General features: G+C 43.5%; 1 protein-coding gene across 2 annotated transcripts in view; it reads left to right on the plus strand.

The window, feature by feature from the left end:
• ptpn3 (protein tyrosine phosphatase non-receptor type 3) overlaps positions 1–17,171 on the plus strand; it is an 83,139-nt gene that overhangs the window by 57,990 nt on the left and 7,978 nt on the right. For both annotated transcript variants that reach the window (XM_066691568.1, XM_066691569.1), the window contains exons 15-24: positions 843–866; positions 1,824–2,046; positions 2,805–2,882; positions 3,142–3,198; positions 5,744–5,900; positions 6,764–6,927; positions 7,086–7,176; positions 7,676–7,740; positions 8,605–8,751; positions 12,243–12,371. In XM_066691568.1, the coding sequence (XP_066547665.1) occupies positions 843–866; positions 1,824–2,046; positions 2,805–2,882; positions 3,142–3,198; positions 5,744–5,900; positions 6,764–6,927; positions 7,086–7,176; positions 7,676–7,740; positions 8,605–8,751; positions 12,243–12,371 (1,135 nt within the window). The remainder of the gene's footprint in view (positions 1–842; positions 867–1,823; positions 2,047–2,804; positions 2,883–3,141; positions 3,199–5,743; positions 5,901–6,763; positions 6,928–7,085; positions 7,177–7,675; positions 7,741–8,604; positions 8,752–12,242; positions 12,372–17,171) is intronic.

Consider the following 17,171-nt stretch of genomic DNA (forward strand, 5'->3'; position numbering starts at 1 on the left):
AGAGGGCAGTGTTTTCAGGTAGAGAGCCTGAAAGTGTGCTAGAGGTTTGATCCTTCAGAGAGACAGCCTGTTTTTAATCCTAGGGGTAATTTTAAGTCTGTAGCTGGATCTCAAGGTGTTTTCCATTTCCCTCCAGTAGGGAATCACTGTCTTGTGACACAGCCATCAACACAAGCTTAGGGCTTTGTGGGTTAAAGATCTTTGAGGAATGTGGACCTTCAGGATGGCAAAGAGGCTCACTTTGCTTTCTTTCCTTTCCTTTTTAACTTTAGCCATTAACTTGCAAACCAGTTTCAGGCAGGTCAGTTTGTTGTTGTTGTTGTTGAAGAAAGCAGATGAGATCATAACATCTTTACGTAGGCCAATGTGCCTTTGTGGCAACCGGTGTCGGCTCTTGGACGTGTCACGGCCCTCGTGGTGCACACGAGCCTGTTTATGGTGATGTCATTCCACTAGATTCATCTAGACTAATCTCCCCTGTACTGCTCTTTGCTGTGGAAGGTTTTGGACTGTGACTTTGACATTGGTATGTCAGGTGTGCCATTTTATTATCCAGTCTCTTTTCAGTGAACCTGTTTAACATGGAAAATCTCACGTAAGGCCAGCATCTGTATGTCATTCCATTCTCCAAGAGTGTCACCTCAGTGCTTGATTATCTGAAGTATAATTAGGGAGGTTATTCATTTTTTTTCCCTCACATTTTTCATGCAGTAGGTTAAGCCTTGTGATCGGTGTACGGGGGGAAAAAAACTATGGTACAGGAGACGTGTACAGTGCACACACACATGACATGGCATCTGACCTGCTTTCTCTTTCTTTCTTTTTCTTTTTTTTTTCAACAGGTCGTCTGAATCAGAATTGCCAAAGTAAGTTTGCTTTATTTGTATTTTTTTAGATACACAATTATCACCCATGCAAGCTCTTTTGTTTTAATTATTTGAAAGCATTTCCTCGTACTGCGTTACAAGTAAATTAAGTAATACTACAGTATTTCCCAGCTTTTACAAGTCACACCTATTTTTTTTTATCTTTTTTACTTCACAGTCAAATAAAAAAGGACATTCCATAAATCCCCACAGGCTAATGAGAGAGTTTCAGGGAAAACAGTTTTTATAGAGCTGGGTGTATGTGGTCAGAGGGCTGACCTGTTGCTCCTGTCCCACACCCTGACTGAGGAGTTTCAGAGCTGCCTTACAGGGAACAGTGTGGGTGTAGAGCAGCAAATAACAAGCCTGATCTATCCCGCTCATTAGCATTCATTTGTTTTCACATAGAGCCATCTCTAGTTCCGGATTACATCGTCTCTGTTCCTACAACAACAGCCATGGAATAATAAGTAATTGCAAATATGTAAAATAAATAGTTGTGCAGCAGACGATACAGAATGCATGTCGTGATCAACACACCACCATCTGCTTGCGATGCATCCTTTCTCTTAAGCGAGCAGCGTCTGTTGATGTGTCTTCCGCCAGACCTGAAAGTGTCACTTTTAATGGTGCAGCAACAGATTATGCCTGATGTGTGGTAAACATAACTAACAAACAAGCAACAACGACATCATGAAAGTACATTTCGGAGAGGGAAACAAGAGTGTTGGCAGGAAGTCATTTTATGAGCCACTAAACACAATTTGAAAACTCAAAAGGATTCGTAGGCCCACCTGTTAGTGTACGGAGCACAGACATGCTACACGACATGGTCACAAAGCAGGCAGTTGTAATTACTAAAGCATCTCTTGGAGAAGCACAAATACATATATTCAATAAAGAAAGAAACCTCAATTGTAAATGTATATTTATAATTCTTGTGTTTTGTGTTTAAAGGAAACTCCTAGAAAACACTGAAGCACAGCCCACTTCGCCCACACCGTCGCAGAACCATTCTCTCACATCCTCCCCCAGTGGCGAGGAGACCCAGGTCAGAAGTCCACCGCAGCGGTCAGGGTCTCACCCTCTGGAGGGACTGGACTCCCAGTTCCTGGAGAGCTACAATAGCGTGACACAAAGCGGCACCACCGATCCGGACTCGCAGTACTACCTGGACAAGGTCAGGGTTCACGATTGTTTGCTCGCTTCGTGACATCAGAGTACAAATTTAAAGAGCGGGCAAGAAGTTTTCAGCAAAGTTACAATATGATGGCTTTAATGAGCAGAGAAATCTTCGTTTTGTTGTTGGGTTCAGTATGAGTCATACACCTGCTCTTAACTCCCACTGTGCGATTGAAAAGTGGCAATGCGATGGCCTGCTAAATGCCACTTTAGGCAGAACGAAGAGGAGCAGACATGACTGCCGTCTCCCTCTGAAGAGATGGGGCTGTTAGCCGGTCATGACGCAGCTTCCCTCGGTTGTTCGGTGAAGATTAATGAAGAGAGTTGGAAAGAAGGTGAAGCACAGACGCCTTCGCCAAATACCCCTGGTGGACCAACGATCGTCACCTTTCCGATTTGAGCCCACAAAATAAAGACCTCCACGCGTCTGCATTTATCAGTGAAGGCCGGTGTCTGTGTAAGTCAGAGTCGCTCGGTGGCGGACTGCATCCGAAATCCGCAGCAAGGAGGAATCTCTCTTAATAGCATTCAGATTTTGTTATTTGAATATCTACCAGCTTACTGTCATCCATCAAACGCAACGTGCTGTAGAAGTACACCTGATTTTGTCGCCATTTTTATCCCTAGTAGTAGTAGTGTTGTAACTGTATTGCTTTGAATGTACAGCTTAGGAAACAAATGTACAATTTGGCTCCATCCAACTCCTTCCCCGTGTGTGTGAACGGACCTGCTAACTGATCTGTATTTGGTCTCCAGAACGAGGTGTTGGATGGGGACCTGCTGCTGGTGCGAATTACCCCTGATGAAGAGGGAAAGTTTGGATTCAACGTCAAGGTGAGGGCAGTAATCCTACCTATTTATTCTGACACCTGCTTGTGTGTTGCAGAACAGCGGCAAAATAAATGCAATCAACAGTGTTGGTCAATATATTTTATACAATTTGAACAAACTGCTTTTTTTCCCTCTTCAGCAAAGGTAGAGTTGTGAAGAACTAGTATATTACTTGATTACACACACACATACTGCACCACATCTTTGCAGCTCCTGTCTTCATTGCTGTGATATCTTTCCTTTTCCTGTGCTTGTTTTTCAGGGAGGGGTGGACCAGAAGATGCCCCTTGTGGTGTCCCGAGTGAGTCCCGATTCTCCAGTGAGTACAGCCTCCTCTTGATGCCAGCGTCTGCGTTGTAAATGCACGAACGAATGAAAAACCAAAGCCCGACTTAAATATAGAAATATAAATTGATTCCTTACAGCAAATTACAGATGAGATTGCATTCCGGAAATGGTTGAACGTATTTTTTGTAAACAGGTCAACGGACAAAAATAAGCCAATATCCTTGTAGAAACGTTTACAAGCGACAAAATAGCATAAGCCAAGACGTTCCAGTCTGTGGAGCACGGCATAGCGGTTTGGTGACAGATTACAAAAAAAAAAAGCATAGCGTCTGTCCATGCCCCACTGGGTCCTGATTAAGGAGCAGGTTGCTTGAAAATTGAGTTTTGATGGCATTTTGTGGTAACTGCAATTTTATATTTTACTTTTTATGTTTTTCTTTTTTTGGGAGAGCTTTTCAATTTGGCTTCGCAGTCTGCTCTCATCTCCAGCTTGCATTCCAGCTCAATTTATTTGTAGGCGATGCTGTGTGTGAGTACAGGGTGAAAATTCACTCCTGCCAATGTAATGCCTGTGGTGAGATACAGACCCAATCTTCACGGTTCATTGTCACGTACTTGATCATTAAGATAAGGGATTCGCTCCGGAGGATTGTGGCTGTAGCACGGTGGAGCATAGGTGGACTACAATGTAGCAAACGGTGTTTAGTTCTGTCAGGCATCATGATATGGGCACTGCAATACTGGAGAGAATGTGATTTTATCCTGTAGAGTAAAAGGTGAAAGTCTGAAATTGACACCCTCTAAAGACCATAAAATGGAACTACGTTTTCTATATAGGTTTTAAAATATAGGGTTTAAATCTACTTTATATTTATCAGCTGCAGCCCATATCGATCCACCTTTGCTAGGTGAAGGCCTTCCAAGATGTTTTCACTGGCTTCAATCTACACTCACCTAAAGGATTATTAGGAACACCTGTTCAATTTCTCATTAATGCAATTATCTAACCAACCAATCACATGGCAGTTGCTTCAATGCATTTAGGGGTGTGGTCCTGGTCAAGACAATCTCCTGAACTCCAAACTGAATGTCTGAATGGGAAAGAAAGGTGATTTAAGCAATTTTGAGCGTGGCATGGTTGTTGGTGCCAGACGGGCCGGTCTGAGTATTTCACAATCTGCTCAGTTACTGGGATTTTCACGCACAACCATTTCTAGGGTTTACAAAGAATGGTGTGAAAAGGGAAAAACATCCAGTATGCGGCAGTCCTGTGGGCGAAAATGCCTTGTTGATGCTAGAGGTCAGAGGAGAATGGGCCGACTGATTCAAGCTGATAGAAGAGCAACTTTGACTGAAATAACCACTCGTTACAACCGAGGTATGCAGCAAAGCATTTGTGAAGCCACAACACGTACAACCTTGAGGCGGATGGGCTACAACAGCAGAAGACCCCACCGGGTACCACTCATCTCCACTACAAATAGGAAAAAGAGGCTACAATTTGCACAAGCTCACCAAAATTGGACAGTTGAAGACTGGAAAAATGTTGCCTGGTCTGATGAGTCTCGATTTCTGTTGAGACATTCAGATGGTAGAGTCAGAATTTGGCGTAAACAGAATGAGGACATGGATCCATCATGCCTTGTTACCACTGTGCAGGCTGGTGGTGGTGGTGTAATGGTGTGGGGGATGTTTTCTTGGCACACTTTAGGCCCCTTAGTGCCAATTGGGCATCGTTTAAATGCCACGGCCTACCTGAGCATTGTTTCTGACCATGTCCATCCCTTTATGACCACCATGTACCCATCCTCTGATGGCTACTTCCAGCAGGATAATGCACCATGTCACAAAGGTCGAATCATTTCAAATTGGTTTCTTGAACATGACAATGAGTTCACTGTACTAAACTGGCCCCCACAGTCACCAGATCTCAACCCAATAGAGCATCTTTGGGATGTGGTGGAACGGGAGCTTCGTGCCCTGGATGTGCATCCCACAAATCTCCATCAACTGCAAGATGCTATCCTATCAATATGGGCCAACATTTCTAAAGAATGCTTTCAGCACCTTGTTGAATCAATGCCACGTAGAATTAAGGCAGTTCTGAAGGCGAAAGGGGGTCAAACACAGTATTAGTATGGTGTTCCTAATAATCCTTTAGGTGAGTGTATAGCTTTGTACATGCTGCACTAAACTGAGATTATCACTGTTTTAAACGCTCTGCGGATTTCTGGATGCCATGCTTAGTTTAAAGTTAAAAGTGAGAAATCCTATCATATTTTCTTGGCTGATTTAACACCTGTCTGACAAGGCTGTGATGGGAATAGATTGGCCCTGTTGTGCACTTCAGTGTTGGGAAACCCTGTCGTCAGTGCAAGGAGGGCAAGCTGGAGAAGCTTCAGTGGTCAGGACCCAAGAGTAGAGCAGTACAAGGCTGTTGGCGGGCATGAGATTTAGAGCAGGGGTCCCCCATCATGGCCCAGCTGGACTGTGTGGTCCTTCAGGACTGCGATTGATCCTCATTCACAGTGATTGGGAGGTTTGCACTCTTGTTATTATCCATTTTTGCGTTCCAGGCTGGGAAGAGCATCCCCAACCTGCTGGAAGGGGATCAGATAGTGCTGATCAATGGAAGAGACATTTCAGAGCACACCCATGACCAGGTGGTGATGTTCATTAAGGCCAGCCGGGAGTCCCACACCAAAGAGCTCGCTCTGCTGGTCAGGCGCAAAGGTAATAGACAGTGATGGAACCCCACAGCCCAGGAACTGCAGTTTGTCTGTTCTAGAACATCTCACTTCTGTTCGAAATAAACCTGTGGTTTTCTGTGCTCAGCCAGGCACAGGACGTGCAGGTTCGTGGTCCTGGCAAATAATAAGAACCCCTCTTGAACCACAAGTGAGGGAGTAATCATAGCCCTAGTAAAAATACAGACCGGTTCTGTCTGTTTGTTTCTCTTTTAAGAGACCTGGTGCAGACAGAGCTGTGCCTTACATAACTGTGTCTGGCTGGGGGACTGACTATAGCTCCCGGTCACCTTGTACAAGAAGTTGATTAGGGTTAATTACTTTATCACTCCTTTCACAGTCAATCATTCTGTTCAATCGAATCAACAATTGTAGGTCAAGAAGTGGAACTCTTCATTTCAAGGAATTGTTACAACCTTGTGTGTACAAATAATCAGACTGACATATTCTGTAGGACAGGGCCTCTAAAGCTTCTGCCATTTACCCGGCAGCTCAACAGTGTCTGTATTATAGAAGTATGTTATGTACTTTTATATATTAAACCGCTTTGAAATTGATCTTGGCATGAAAAGGCTCCATGTAAAACACAAACTGATGGACGTCGAAGGGGGATTGATGTGGCCTGCTACTGGATGCATGAGAAATTATATCCATAGGCTGTTAACCTCGCTGTCAAGACAATGAAAAGCAATTCGATATCAAATGGATTTCTGCAGTGCTTTAAATAGACACCTTGTCAAAGCACTTTACCAGACGAAGAAAACAAATCTAAAAAGTGCTGTAATATGGTGCATTGTGGTTGGACCCCCCTGACTGACCTGCCTGTCTGTCTGTCGGTTTGTTTTGCAGTGGCCATTCTTCACGTGCTACCGGGGCCAGAGGACGAGATGGACTCCTCCATGCTGGGAGACTCAATCCTGCCGCCCTGTCAGCAGTACGGGGAGACCCTTGAAGAGTCCATGGAGCAGCTAAAGAGGGGTCTGCAAAGTGGCACGCTGCTCATTCAGTTTGAGGTAACTGGGGGTGTGAAAGATCTAGTTTAATGCAAGGAAGTTCTGCTGTCGCTATCAAAACATAGACGCACATTCAAAACAGGGACTAAATACATACAGGATGGTTTGTTTTTACGAGACTATAATCTTTTTTCTTTGTGTTGTGATTTCCTTTACAGCAACTCTACAGAAAGAAGCCCGGGATGGCCGTGTCATGTGCAAAGTTACCTCAGAACATGGAGAAGAACAGATACAAGGATGTGTTGCCATGTGAGTACACTTTGTTCTGGGCTACTGGCAGACTTTTCTCTGCACACTGTAATCCTACTATTAGTGTAAGCGATGTAACTTACCCCATCAGACATCTGTCACTTACAATAAATGGCAATGCAGGCATTTAGCTTAAATAATATAAAAGGCGTCATTACTTCGGGGCAAGAAAATGTAGGTACTTAGATGGAAATCTCCCAAACTCAATGACTTTTCACTCTCATTTGCCTATGTTCAACCATTAGATTTTGACAACAGAGATTAGGCCCTCGGTGAAGAGACATTATTCAGATGCTGCACAGAGAAAAGTCACCGCTATCCTCCCGCCTAGTTACTTATGCAGCGTACGTTTTGTTCTGTGGTTGTTACTAAATGGGATTCCATTAAGTCTAATGGTACGTCGCTAGCAGACTCCAGCACTTCCTGCAGCTAAATTACTCTCCGCTGTTCTGTTGTGTGTATATGCTTGTGTTCATTTGTCCTGTCTTCTCCTCCTTAGATGATGTGACCAGGGTGGTTTTGGAGGGAGAGGAAGATGATTATCTCAATGCCAATCACGTGAACGTAAGCCTTCCCTTGCCTTCCTATTATATTTATTATTCTTGCTGGTAGAAGTAGTAGTAGCAACACAGTAATGCTTTTGAATTTGATTTTTTTTTTTTTTGCTGCTCTGTGGCATTGTTTTCCAGAACCAGAGGATAAATAAATTACAACAGAGAAAAGGCAGATTGAATTGACGTCAATGACAAAACTGATTGAAAAACTCTTCCCCATTCCCACCTCAAGAAATTGCATTGGGGGGAAATGTAAATGCATTGCAATGTCAGCCAAAGCAAAAGACACATTCATGTGGATAGCCGTGAAATTTAACACTTGATTCAAATGGAGGGATAGCGATAGTAACTGTGAAAGCAAAAGTCAAATCTGCAACAGAAACTTGGTGGATTCAAAGTCACATTTAAGGTGTGATGCATCCAATGCTATCCACCAAAAAACTCCTCTGCATAGTGTGCTGAATGTGCAGTTCTGTTTCTGGTGTTAGGGGAAGGCGGGGGACAGGTACTGTTTATAGTTTCTGCTGAGAGGGGGTTTATGTCAAGAAACAGTGATGCATGGACTTGGCACAGCTAGGCAGCACAGCATGGTCAACAGCAGACAACACGAGGACGTTGTTGTTAACAGAGCAATTGCCATCCCAGAATGAGCAGCAGCACATAGGAGAGGCCTGCCTTGTTAGATTCATCTTTGTTGTTCAGTAGGATTTTGTAAAGAAGTAGATCATAACATGGAATAAATCAAATGCTGTGTGTGTGTGTGTGTGTGTGTATTGAGGAATAGGCGTGTAATGTACAAACACTGTGGGTTTCCTGTAGGTCCTATGGCTTGCACAGTAGTGTGACTGTGATGCGTCTTTCTCTCCGCCTGCAGATGGAGATCCCCTCGGCCGGCATCGTGAACAAGTACGTGGCCAGCCAGGGCCCCCTGCCGCACACCTGCACACACTTCTGGCAGGCGGTGTGGGAGCAGAACTCCGCCCTCATCGTCATGCTCACCACCCTGACCGAGCGCGGACGGGTAGGTACTTCCCAGAGGGCACAGAGATGCGGAGGTTACAGCACGAGGGTGCGGTGTGGAGGAGAAAGCACAGTAATGAGAAACCTACCACAAACCAGCTTTGACTTCCTGTCCTCAGTGCTAGTGGTCAAGGGGGAAATGAAGGTGTTTGACTGTAGAGTTGGTCTCTGTGTTCCCATTTGAAAATGCACTTGTGTTGTGCACGTGTGGTTGTTCTTCCAGGGAGGATAACACACTGCGCCAGGGTTTCATAATGGTTGCTCTTACAATGATTGAACAGGAGCAGCATCCTGGCCTCAGCTGTGTGCTGCACTGCGATCTGTGCTTGTGTGCAAACAAACATGCCGATGTGTTTCCACAAGGAGCTATTGTGCAGCCATAAGCAGTCGTCTTCACCTGATTTCATAAATGCATCTGAGCATTTATTGAAAGATATGTCTCCCTGTTGGTGTAGAAGCAATAAAGCCAACATTTGCAATTCAGTGGGGGGAGGTTGCCAAGCAACTGAAATGCTATTGCCAGGATCAGATAATTCAGTTTAAGTGTTTTCATTACAAAAGAGCTGTAGTTCAAATTAACTTAACTTTCAACCGTTTCCCAGACACCGCTTAACAACAGGAAGCAGCCTTTATTTGCTTTCGATTGTTATTTCATTCTGTAAACACAAGAGCCGAGCTTGAAGAGCATTGACACAATACTTGACCATTAACATAAGCTCTTACTGATTTGCCATTACTTACTCATCAGATACCGTGGTGTAGACCAATGTTAATGCAGTGTACTTTGCTTCTCTTTTTCCTTTTCTTTTTTTTTGTATGTTAAATTTCACCCACATGCATTTGCACTCTAATTAAAAGTGCCAGGTGCAGTACATTTAAAGTGGTTTACATAAGAAACATCTGACGGCTTTACCTGCAATCCTAAGATAAGGAGAATAGGTCAAGTTTAATTAAGAAAATGTCCGCAGGAAGACCATGGCGCTCTCTCTCTGTGAGAGGTTTCCTAATAAGGGAGGGCAGAAGCTTGCAACCTGACGTTTTGGCACAGGCAGGTTTGCAGTGGGCACAGGTGAGGTATCCCAGAATCCCCTGACAGGATCCGAGCCAGTTAATAATGTCCCAAATGTCATGCAGTAATATTAGCGTTCAGTAATTTACCATTTTGCTAAATGTTATACATTTTTGTGTGGTGGTTATCAGGAGGGAATCATGGCGTCTGTGAGGCTGAGGGATCTGAGGTGGCTGAATGCTAACATCACTGTCACTTTCGTTCATGTCACTGTACCAAACCTCCCTGTGTCTGCCGCATGTTGAGCAGCTCACGGCAGTTAATGAAACCAAATCCCAGCCCGTTTTGTTTACGTTAGTTAATACAGGTGTGTGACCCCCAGAGCAAAATGCCTTGCTTTAGTCTACTTTGCTGAAAGGAGTGAGGCTCAATCAATCAGTGAATAAGCAGTGGTCAAACATCGGTGTCACGCTCACACTGCTTGCCGCCCACAGACACCTGCTCTCTCTCTTGGGTTACATTTGGTGCGTTTCTCCCATGGCTTTACATTTCTGTTGCCTGGCAGTCCTTGTGTGTGCAGCGCGACATGGAGTCCAGGTCAGAAGGGTCTGACATTATGTCTGGACTGTAGTTTCCAACCTTCAGCAGATGATTTCAATTGTTTAACCACATGGGACCCCTCTACATTGGTCAATTGTAATTTATTTAAAATCCACTCAAATAATTAGACCGATGGATTTATCGAGAGCTCAGATGGAATGAAGAGCTGGAGACGGGCAACTGTGGCCTTACAAGACCACCGCTCTACCCTGGGGAAATAGATGTGCAAATGGTTTCAGTGCTTGGGATTTAGAAACCCTTTTTTTTTTCCTTTGTTCCTGAAGTCTTTGCCATGTCTTTTGAGAAGCTCCATTGTCTGAGGCTTGAGCGCTACTCTATATTCAGGCCGGCTGCCCGCCTGCTGTGCTGCACTAATACAGTGAGTAAATCAAAAGGCAGGAGCTGACAGGCTATTGGGCGCCTTGGTAAATGTGCAAAATTATTGATTGTTCCTCGGCCAGTAAGCCGGAGTTGGTGATCGCTAAAATTCTCTGAACTCGCTCGTAAAAGCTGCGAGTCTGTGCTGTGTGTGCAGTGCGGCTCATTGTTCAGGTGCAGTTGACATGCCGCTCACGTCCGAGGGGAGAGGATGTGTGTCTGAACCGAATCCTGCCCTTCCTCAACGTTCGAATGCTCTCTGAGATGCATGATAGCTGCAGACCGGCCCGAGAAAACATGGGGTCCCCTGTGAGTGATGGCAGGAGTCTGATTTATGGGGAGGGACCCAAATCTTCCCTACCAAGTCCTTTCCTTCGGTCACGTTCTGTGGCAGTGTACTTACTGACCAGTTGGTGGCAGTGTTGGTCACCTACCTACCCACAGTCATTCTTATAGAGGGGGATGACACTGAGAAAATCATGTGCCAGTTTGAACTTAGCTTGATATGGAAACATTACATATTTTTTAAGCTTGTCCAGGAACCAAATCAAACATGTAATTGTGATTGAATAAATGACAAATTTCTTTTTTTCTCTGTTTATAAGAACCTTACAGTTGCTTTGGATGTTTAGTGGCTTGGTTGTAACATGTGCACCGTATAGACTTTTCTCATCATTTATATATATATATCTCTTTCCTCTGAAAAGGAGGAATAATCATAGTAAGGATTTGTAAAGATGTATTTTCCTCTATAAGGGCTCTAATGACACTCAAACACACTTTCAGCGTCTCAAGTTACACACTGTGCTGTTTGCTTTCAGATCTTAATTAAGTCATTTTCTCTCTGAAAATGTCTCAGATGTCACGATAAATCTGTTCTCTGGTTCATTATTGGAATGGATGGCTATATGAGTCTGCAGTATTCTGTGAAAATGTCAGCACTGCTGGACTGCGCTATGAAAGGACAAACTGCTCATCTCCAGCTCCAGAAGAAAAACTGCTGAAAAAACCCCACAAAAGACTTTCCCATACCCATCTCCATTGTGTTTATCCAGTGCACATTTGAAGTCCATATGGCTATTTATATAAATTGTCTCTTTTTATCTGTAATTTGCCACATCAGTGGCTTCATCCATGTGGGGCAGGTTATATTTTTATAGAATTAATTTAGTTTTTGTTGGTTTCTTCTCTCTTGTCTAATTATCCTAAGCTCTTAGCTGATAAAAGGTATTCATGTGTTATGTTAAGACTGCTTTTTTTTAGTGCAAAGCCTATATCCAGCTGAACAGGTAGCCATTGGAGTTAGGAGCACCACAAGGAATGTGTTCAAACAAAAGCATGTACACATTTGACTTGATGAACATGAACAAGAATGAATCCTAGAACAAAGCATTCGAGTTTTTCTAGGAATGTTCTTGTTTTGCAGTTTTTTTTTTGTAGTCCTTGCCCTTCCAGTATTACTTGTCCATGCTTTGTCTCACTGTGTCCTGGTCGTTCCCTTGCAGACGAAGTGTCACCAGTACTGGCCAGACCCACCAGAGGTCCACGAGTATGGCCGGCTGCGGGTCTGCTGTCATTCGGAGGAGTGCAACGTCGCCTACGTCTTCCGGGAGCTAACCCTCACCAACACTGAGGTCGGCGGCCATCACGGCTCTGTCTGTTTGCATGTGTATGCTTTTGATGTGTCTGCATGTTTGTGTGCGTGTGTGTGTGTGCGTGTGTGTTCTGTGTTGCTGTGAAATTGAATGCTTATTTAATGTCAAGAGTTCAAGTCAGTGCAATCTCTCGAAGTGCTAGGTAGTCAACTCTGATAGGGTTTATGCTGTAGCCGAGCTCCGTGTGAGATCATGTGACAGGAGGGGAAACCAGCCCAGCTCTGGGGAAACTCTGAAAGGAAGATTTCTCAGCCAGTCACATTTTGCTTATTAATTTTATTTTCAGCATTATCATGATTAATATTTAACTTCCATCATCTGATTACAACATCATCAAAAATCTTGTTTACGAACAGATGGATAGTGTTCACTAGCTACCTCAGAGACTGGACTGTCTTTGCTGTCTCTGGACTTGAGTCAAAGTGTGAGGAAAGCAGAGCTCAGTGCTGTTTGGTGTGATCCTGACAGTGGAGTAACGCTGGAGCACAGAGAGCAGAGGGCTTTATTAAAACACAGGCAGCGTCTCCCATGAAGCCTTGAATCAACCGCTGTTTAAAGAGGTTTATAAGCGTAAATGTCATTCAAAGGTTGTCCCTTATTCCTGCTCCTAGGACATAAACAAGTATTTATGTGGGACAGCAGAATTGTGCCCAGCCTTTAGATTAGATTTGCAAAAGAAAATCAAACGGATGATGCAATCAGGGGAATTTAAATAGTTTGCGTTTTGTGAGCGTCATATGCCTTGCCTGCACTGCACCAGAGTTCCTCCTGCCCAGCTGGCCATTTCTGGCCTGTTCTTTTCGGCTGAGGTGTATTCCCGGATACGATGTTGATGTACAAACACTGAGAGATTGCATTCCTCAATACTAAACAATCATGTGATGAAACAAGTGCTAGGACCACACTGGGTCACAGACCGATACTTGCACACAGTCTTGGTTTATCCTGTTTTGCTCATATATGTGATTTTAAGAAAGGTCAGGATGGGCATGAACTCTTAGTCAAGAAGGTACACATGTGTCTGACAATGCCTCTTTTGTCTGACGATGAGCCCTTAATCCACCAGCGTTACACGCTAGCAGATGTATTTTAGCTGTCTTGCTCTTCACTGTCCTCAGGCAGCTAAAGGATATCAGCTCTCTGTGCGGCAGTGTCCCACCTTGACACAGTTAACCATACGATGCGTGCCGTCTGAAACACCGTGTGCGATGTGAGCAGCCAGTGGCCGGAAACTCAGGCTGTGTGGTGTTGGGAGTGTGTTGCCCCTGAGCTGGAACTTGCCACCTGAGTCATTCATCTGGGAGAAATGCATCCGATTTAAAAAATAAAACGTGGAACAAAAAAAAACTCTACACGAGGTAATTGCAAACAACATGCAATCAAAAAGTCAATATAAAAAATGGTTTTATGGGTTCCTTTGAGGTAGTTTATAAAGATTGACTTCCTAAGTGAATGCTTATCGTTATGTAAGTATAGTTTCCAGGAATTAATATCCATTTTCAATAGACATGTTCTTGTTTTTGCTTAATCAAAAAGTACTAATGCGTCTATGAGCACAGTAATATACTCCCTTTCTGGAGTTTTTATACTGGGTTTCTAATTAGTAAGTTTATCGGGCAGAACAGAGGAAGATGGGCCATAATCATTTGGTTGTTGTTGTCAGACACGTTGCATGCCAGTTGTCCAGGGTGTAGAGACCTTTCCCTAGCTTTCAAAGCTGAAGTTGGATACATGCACTAATTTTACTAAGCACCTGATAACAAACCTGCTACTCCCACACATTCTCACAATCCCAGGTTTGACTAAGGCTTTTATTTTGACGATCTGACTACATTGCTTCCCAGATTCACAATCCTTGCTGGTCGTGTTTGTTAAGGATATTGCTCCTGCAGTGGCACACAGTACCTCCTCTAGAGTGGTGTTAATTAGTATGGAGGTGCATGTTGAAATCTGAAGTCAGTGGTTTGCTCTGTCCTTGTAAGTTTTTGCGCAGTGGTTAAGAAGCCTTTTTGTGCTGCCTTGCAAAGTTGAATTCCCAACGCTGTGATTTTAATAGATGAATAGGCCAGAAGCACCCCATGGTCCTATTCCTAATTGCTGTTTTATTATCGCTCTAAATTGGTTTCATAAGTAATAAAAGAAATGGAGGTTTTAATTCTTTGTGCAGTAAAATGTCCTTAAAATATACCTGTATTCTAACTCATTCGTCTCATTAGTAAAAGTATCAGCTGTCTGTCTGGAGAAATTAGCTGAAATGAGCAGTGACTCTGGATCACAGCAGCTGAATCTCCTCTGAGGGCCTTGTACTCGATTCAAGGAGTTTCTTTGTATTGCTTGTATTATATATAATGCTGTTGGCCCTACTGGTATATATTACTGTATGTTTACTGCATCTATTTTCAAAAAATAACTCTACGCTCCCCTCCCCCCTTGCCAGACAGGCTATGTGGAATATGAAATTGTGTAGTACTTGAGTGACATGCAGTGTCTGGTGTATCCATTCAATATCTATGTTAAACACATGTGACACTCAGTGGTAACTATGGTGATTTCACTGTGTACACACAATCTTCATGCCTAATTGCTGTGTGTTTTGTCGTTATGAATGCCGAATGAAACAGTGGAGATTAGATTACCCAGGTTACCTCTGAAAAAAACTGGCCCTGCAAGCTTTCAGTCATTGTCTTTCTGGCCTGGCTTTTATAAATTTCAATCTCAATACCGAAGCATGTTCCTCATCTCATGTTCACACTCCTTGACTTGAACCTTGCCTGGTCCACACTTGGCTGTTGCTATGGGAATGAGAATGAGACATCATCATCATCATCATCATCATAGTCGCAGGTAGTTGGAGTCATTGTCTGGTTTCCTATGGATGGAACTTCCTCACAAGATGGCCTCTTCACCTGAGCTGAAGTTCAGTCCTTCATCACAGTACTTTTATGCCGTGTTTTTTTTGCTTGTTAATTATTGAATCATCATCCCCCACCACTCCCCCCCCTTGTGAGATGATTACATTACTTTAATAATCAGCGGACCTTCTGTGGAATATATTACTCCTCATTTTGTCAACGTGTGATGAGTGTGGAAGTCAATCTTGGAGAGCGATGTTCACTATGAAGGTACTAACAGTACAGGGCTCTCACTCTGTATATAGTTATTCCTCTCATGTGCAGTACGGTGTCTTCCTCGGCACTTGAGATGAGACCCGACACATGCACACCGTAACACGCAGCCATTTCAGAAGCAGGATTTATAAAACTCCTAAGTCGGAGCTGCCCATCTGCTGTAGGCCCTGACCTCTGGCAGACTCTAATCCCCGAGAATTGGATGCCGAGTGCCAGAAGGGAGTCGGGGAATAAAAAGTGGGGCTGGCTGGTGCATCCGCTCTGTTAATTACTGATTTTGTTTAATGAACATTGGTAATGAGTTTGTAGTCTCCGCTATACATATGTAGATTTCATTGGAGGGGGGTTTAAGATTAAAACATTTCAAGAAGAAAGGCAGGTAGGAAATAATATCTTGACATCTCAGGCTCTGATGCAGGCCAAATTAATTGTTGTGCCAACTGAATTTCAGTTACAGATGTTTATGCGTCATTAATTAAGGCTTCGTCAGTGGAGGTACTGGTGATGTGGAAAGTTAATACCACATCTATTAATGTTGTTACGCATGCTAGTATACCTCCTGGGGAAAAAGGAAATATCTAAATATTTCTGTGGAGTTGCTCACAACTTTAAAGAGAACGGTCTGCAAACTGGACACATGCTTTCGCTTTGATCAGCAGAGTCGCGTGCTCTCTTTCTCCATCGCAGTCTTGTATGTGATCTGACATGCTGATGCACTCTGGGAAGGTTCAATTCCTACAGAGATCATTTCCTCTTAGGACTCAATATTCCTCTCATGTTACCTCAAACCTCAAATTCTGACAAGCATCACTCTCGCTGTATCTTTTCGAGAGATTCACAAGACCATTTCTAGGTCCACTTGTTAATATAAAGGAAAGTGAGCAAGGCACAGCTTTCTTTGCGAGCATCCAGTTTTCTGACGTTTCCATTCATTGCTGTGAGTCCAATATCCCCCATAATCTCTTTCAGATGTACTGTAAGAAAAATGCATCCAAAGGGTAATAGCTTGTTTTTTGTGGTGTTTATTTTCAGCCTCCTGCTAAACGAGACTTGGCTCACGTACTAGTTATTGATATTATAAACGGCAATATGTCTGAGCTCTGCAGTGCTTCACTCAGGCGAGGCGAATTGTATTCAGAACAAGGTAATTAATTACTTCAACTGAAAAGTCCTCTGCTGTCATCGGAGGACTGCCTGAGCAGCACATATTACCCAGGATTCACAGCCAAGCAACTAAAACCCGGGTCTGTTTAAGCATGAGGGTCTGGTCTGCAAGGTCACCATGGGGCTTGTTCTGATATTATATTTTCCACCACACTTCTCTGGGAGGAGATAAAAAAACAAAGATAGAACGAGGTGATGTTATGGAATCGAAAAAAAACGTTCTATAGGTCATCACGCTCAGAGGTTTATTCAGCTCTTGACAGCTCTCTCTTGTGTTGTTTTATTAGAAAAGAAAGAAGTGTGAGTGTAGCATGGTGTTTAATATTGAAATAATGCTGCATTCAATTGGGTTTCTTCCTCCTTTGATAGTTAGCAGCCTGGTTGTGGGTTTCCCTTTGCGTTCACAGGTGTTTGTGATAGATTACCATTACAGTGGCTGATACAGAGACAGATCAGGTAGCGAGTTACAGAAGACCCGGGGGTGATT

The sequence above is a fragment of the Amia ocellicauda genome, chromosome 18 (assembly GCF_036373705.1).
Source record: "Amia ocellicauda isolate fAmiCal2 chromosome 18, fAmiCal2.hap1, whole genome shotgun sequence".
Taxonomy (NCBI): domain Eukaryota; kingdom Metazoa; phylum Chordata; class Actinopteri; order Amiiformes; family Amiidae; genus Amia; species Amia ocellicauda.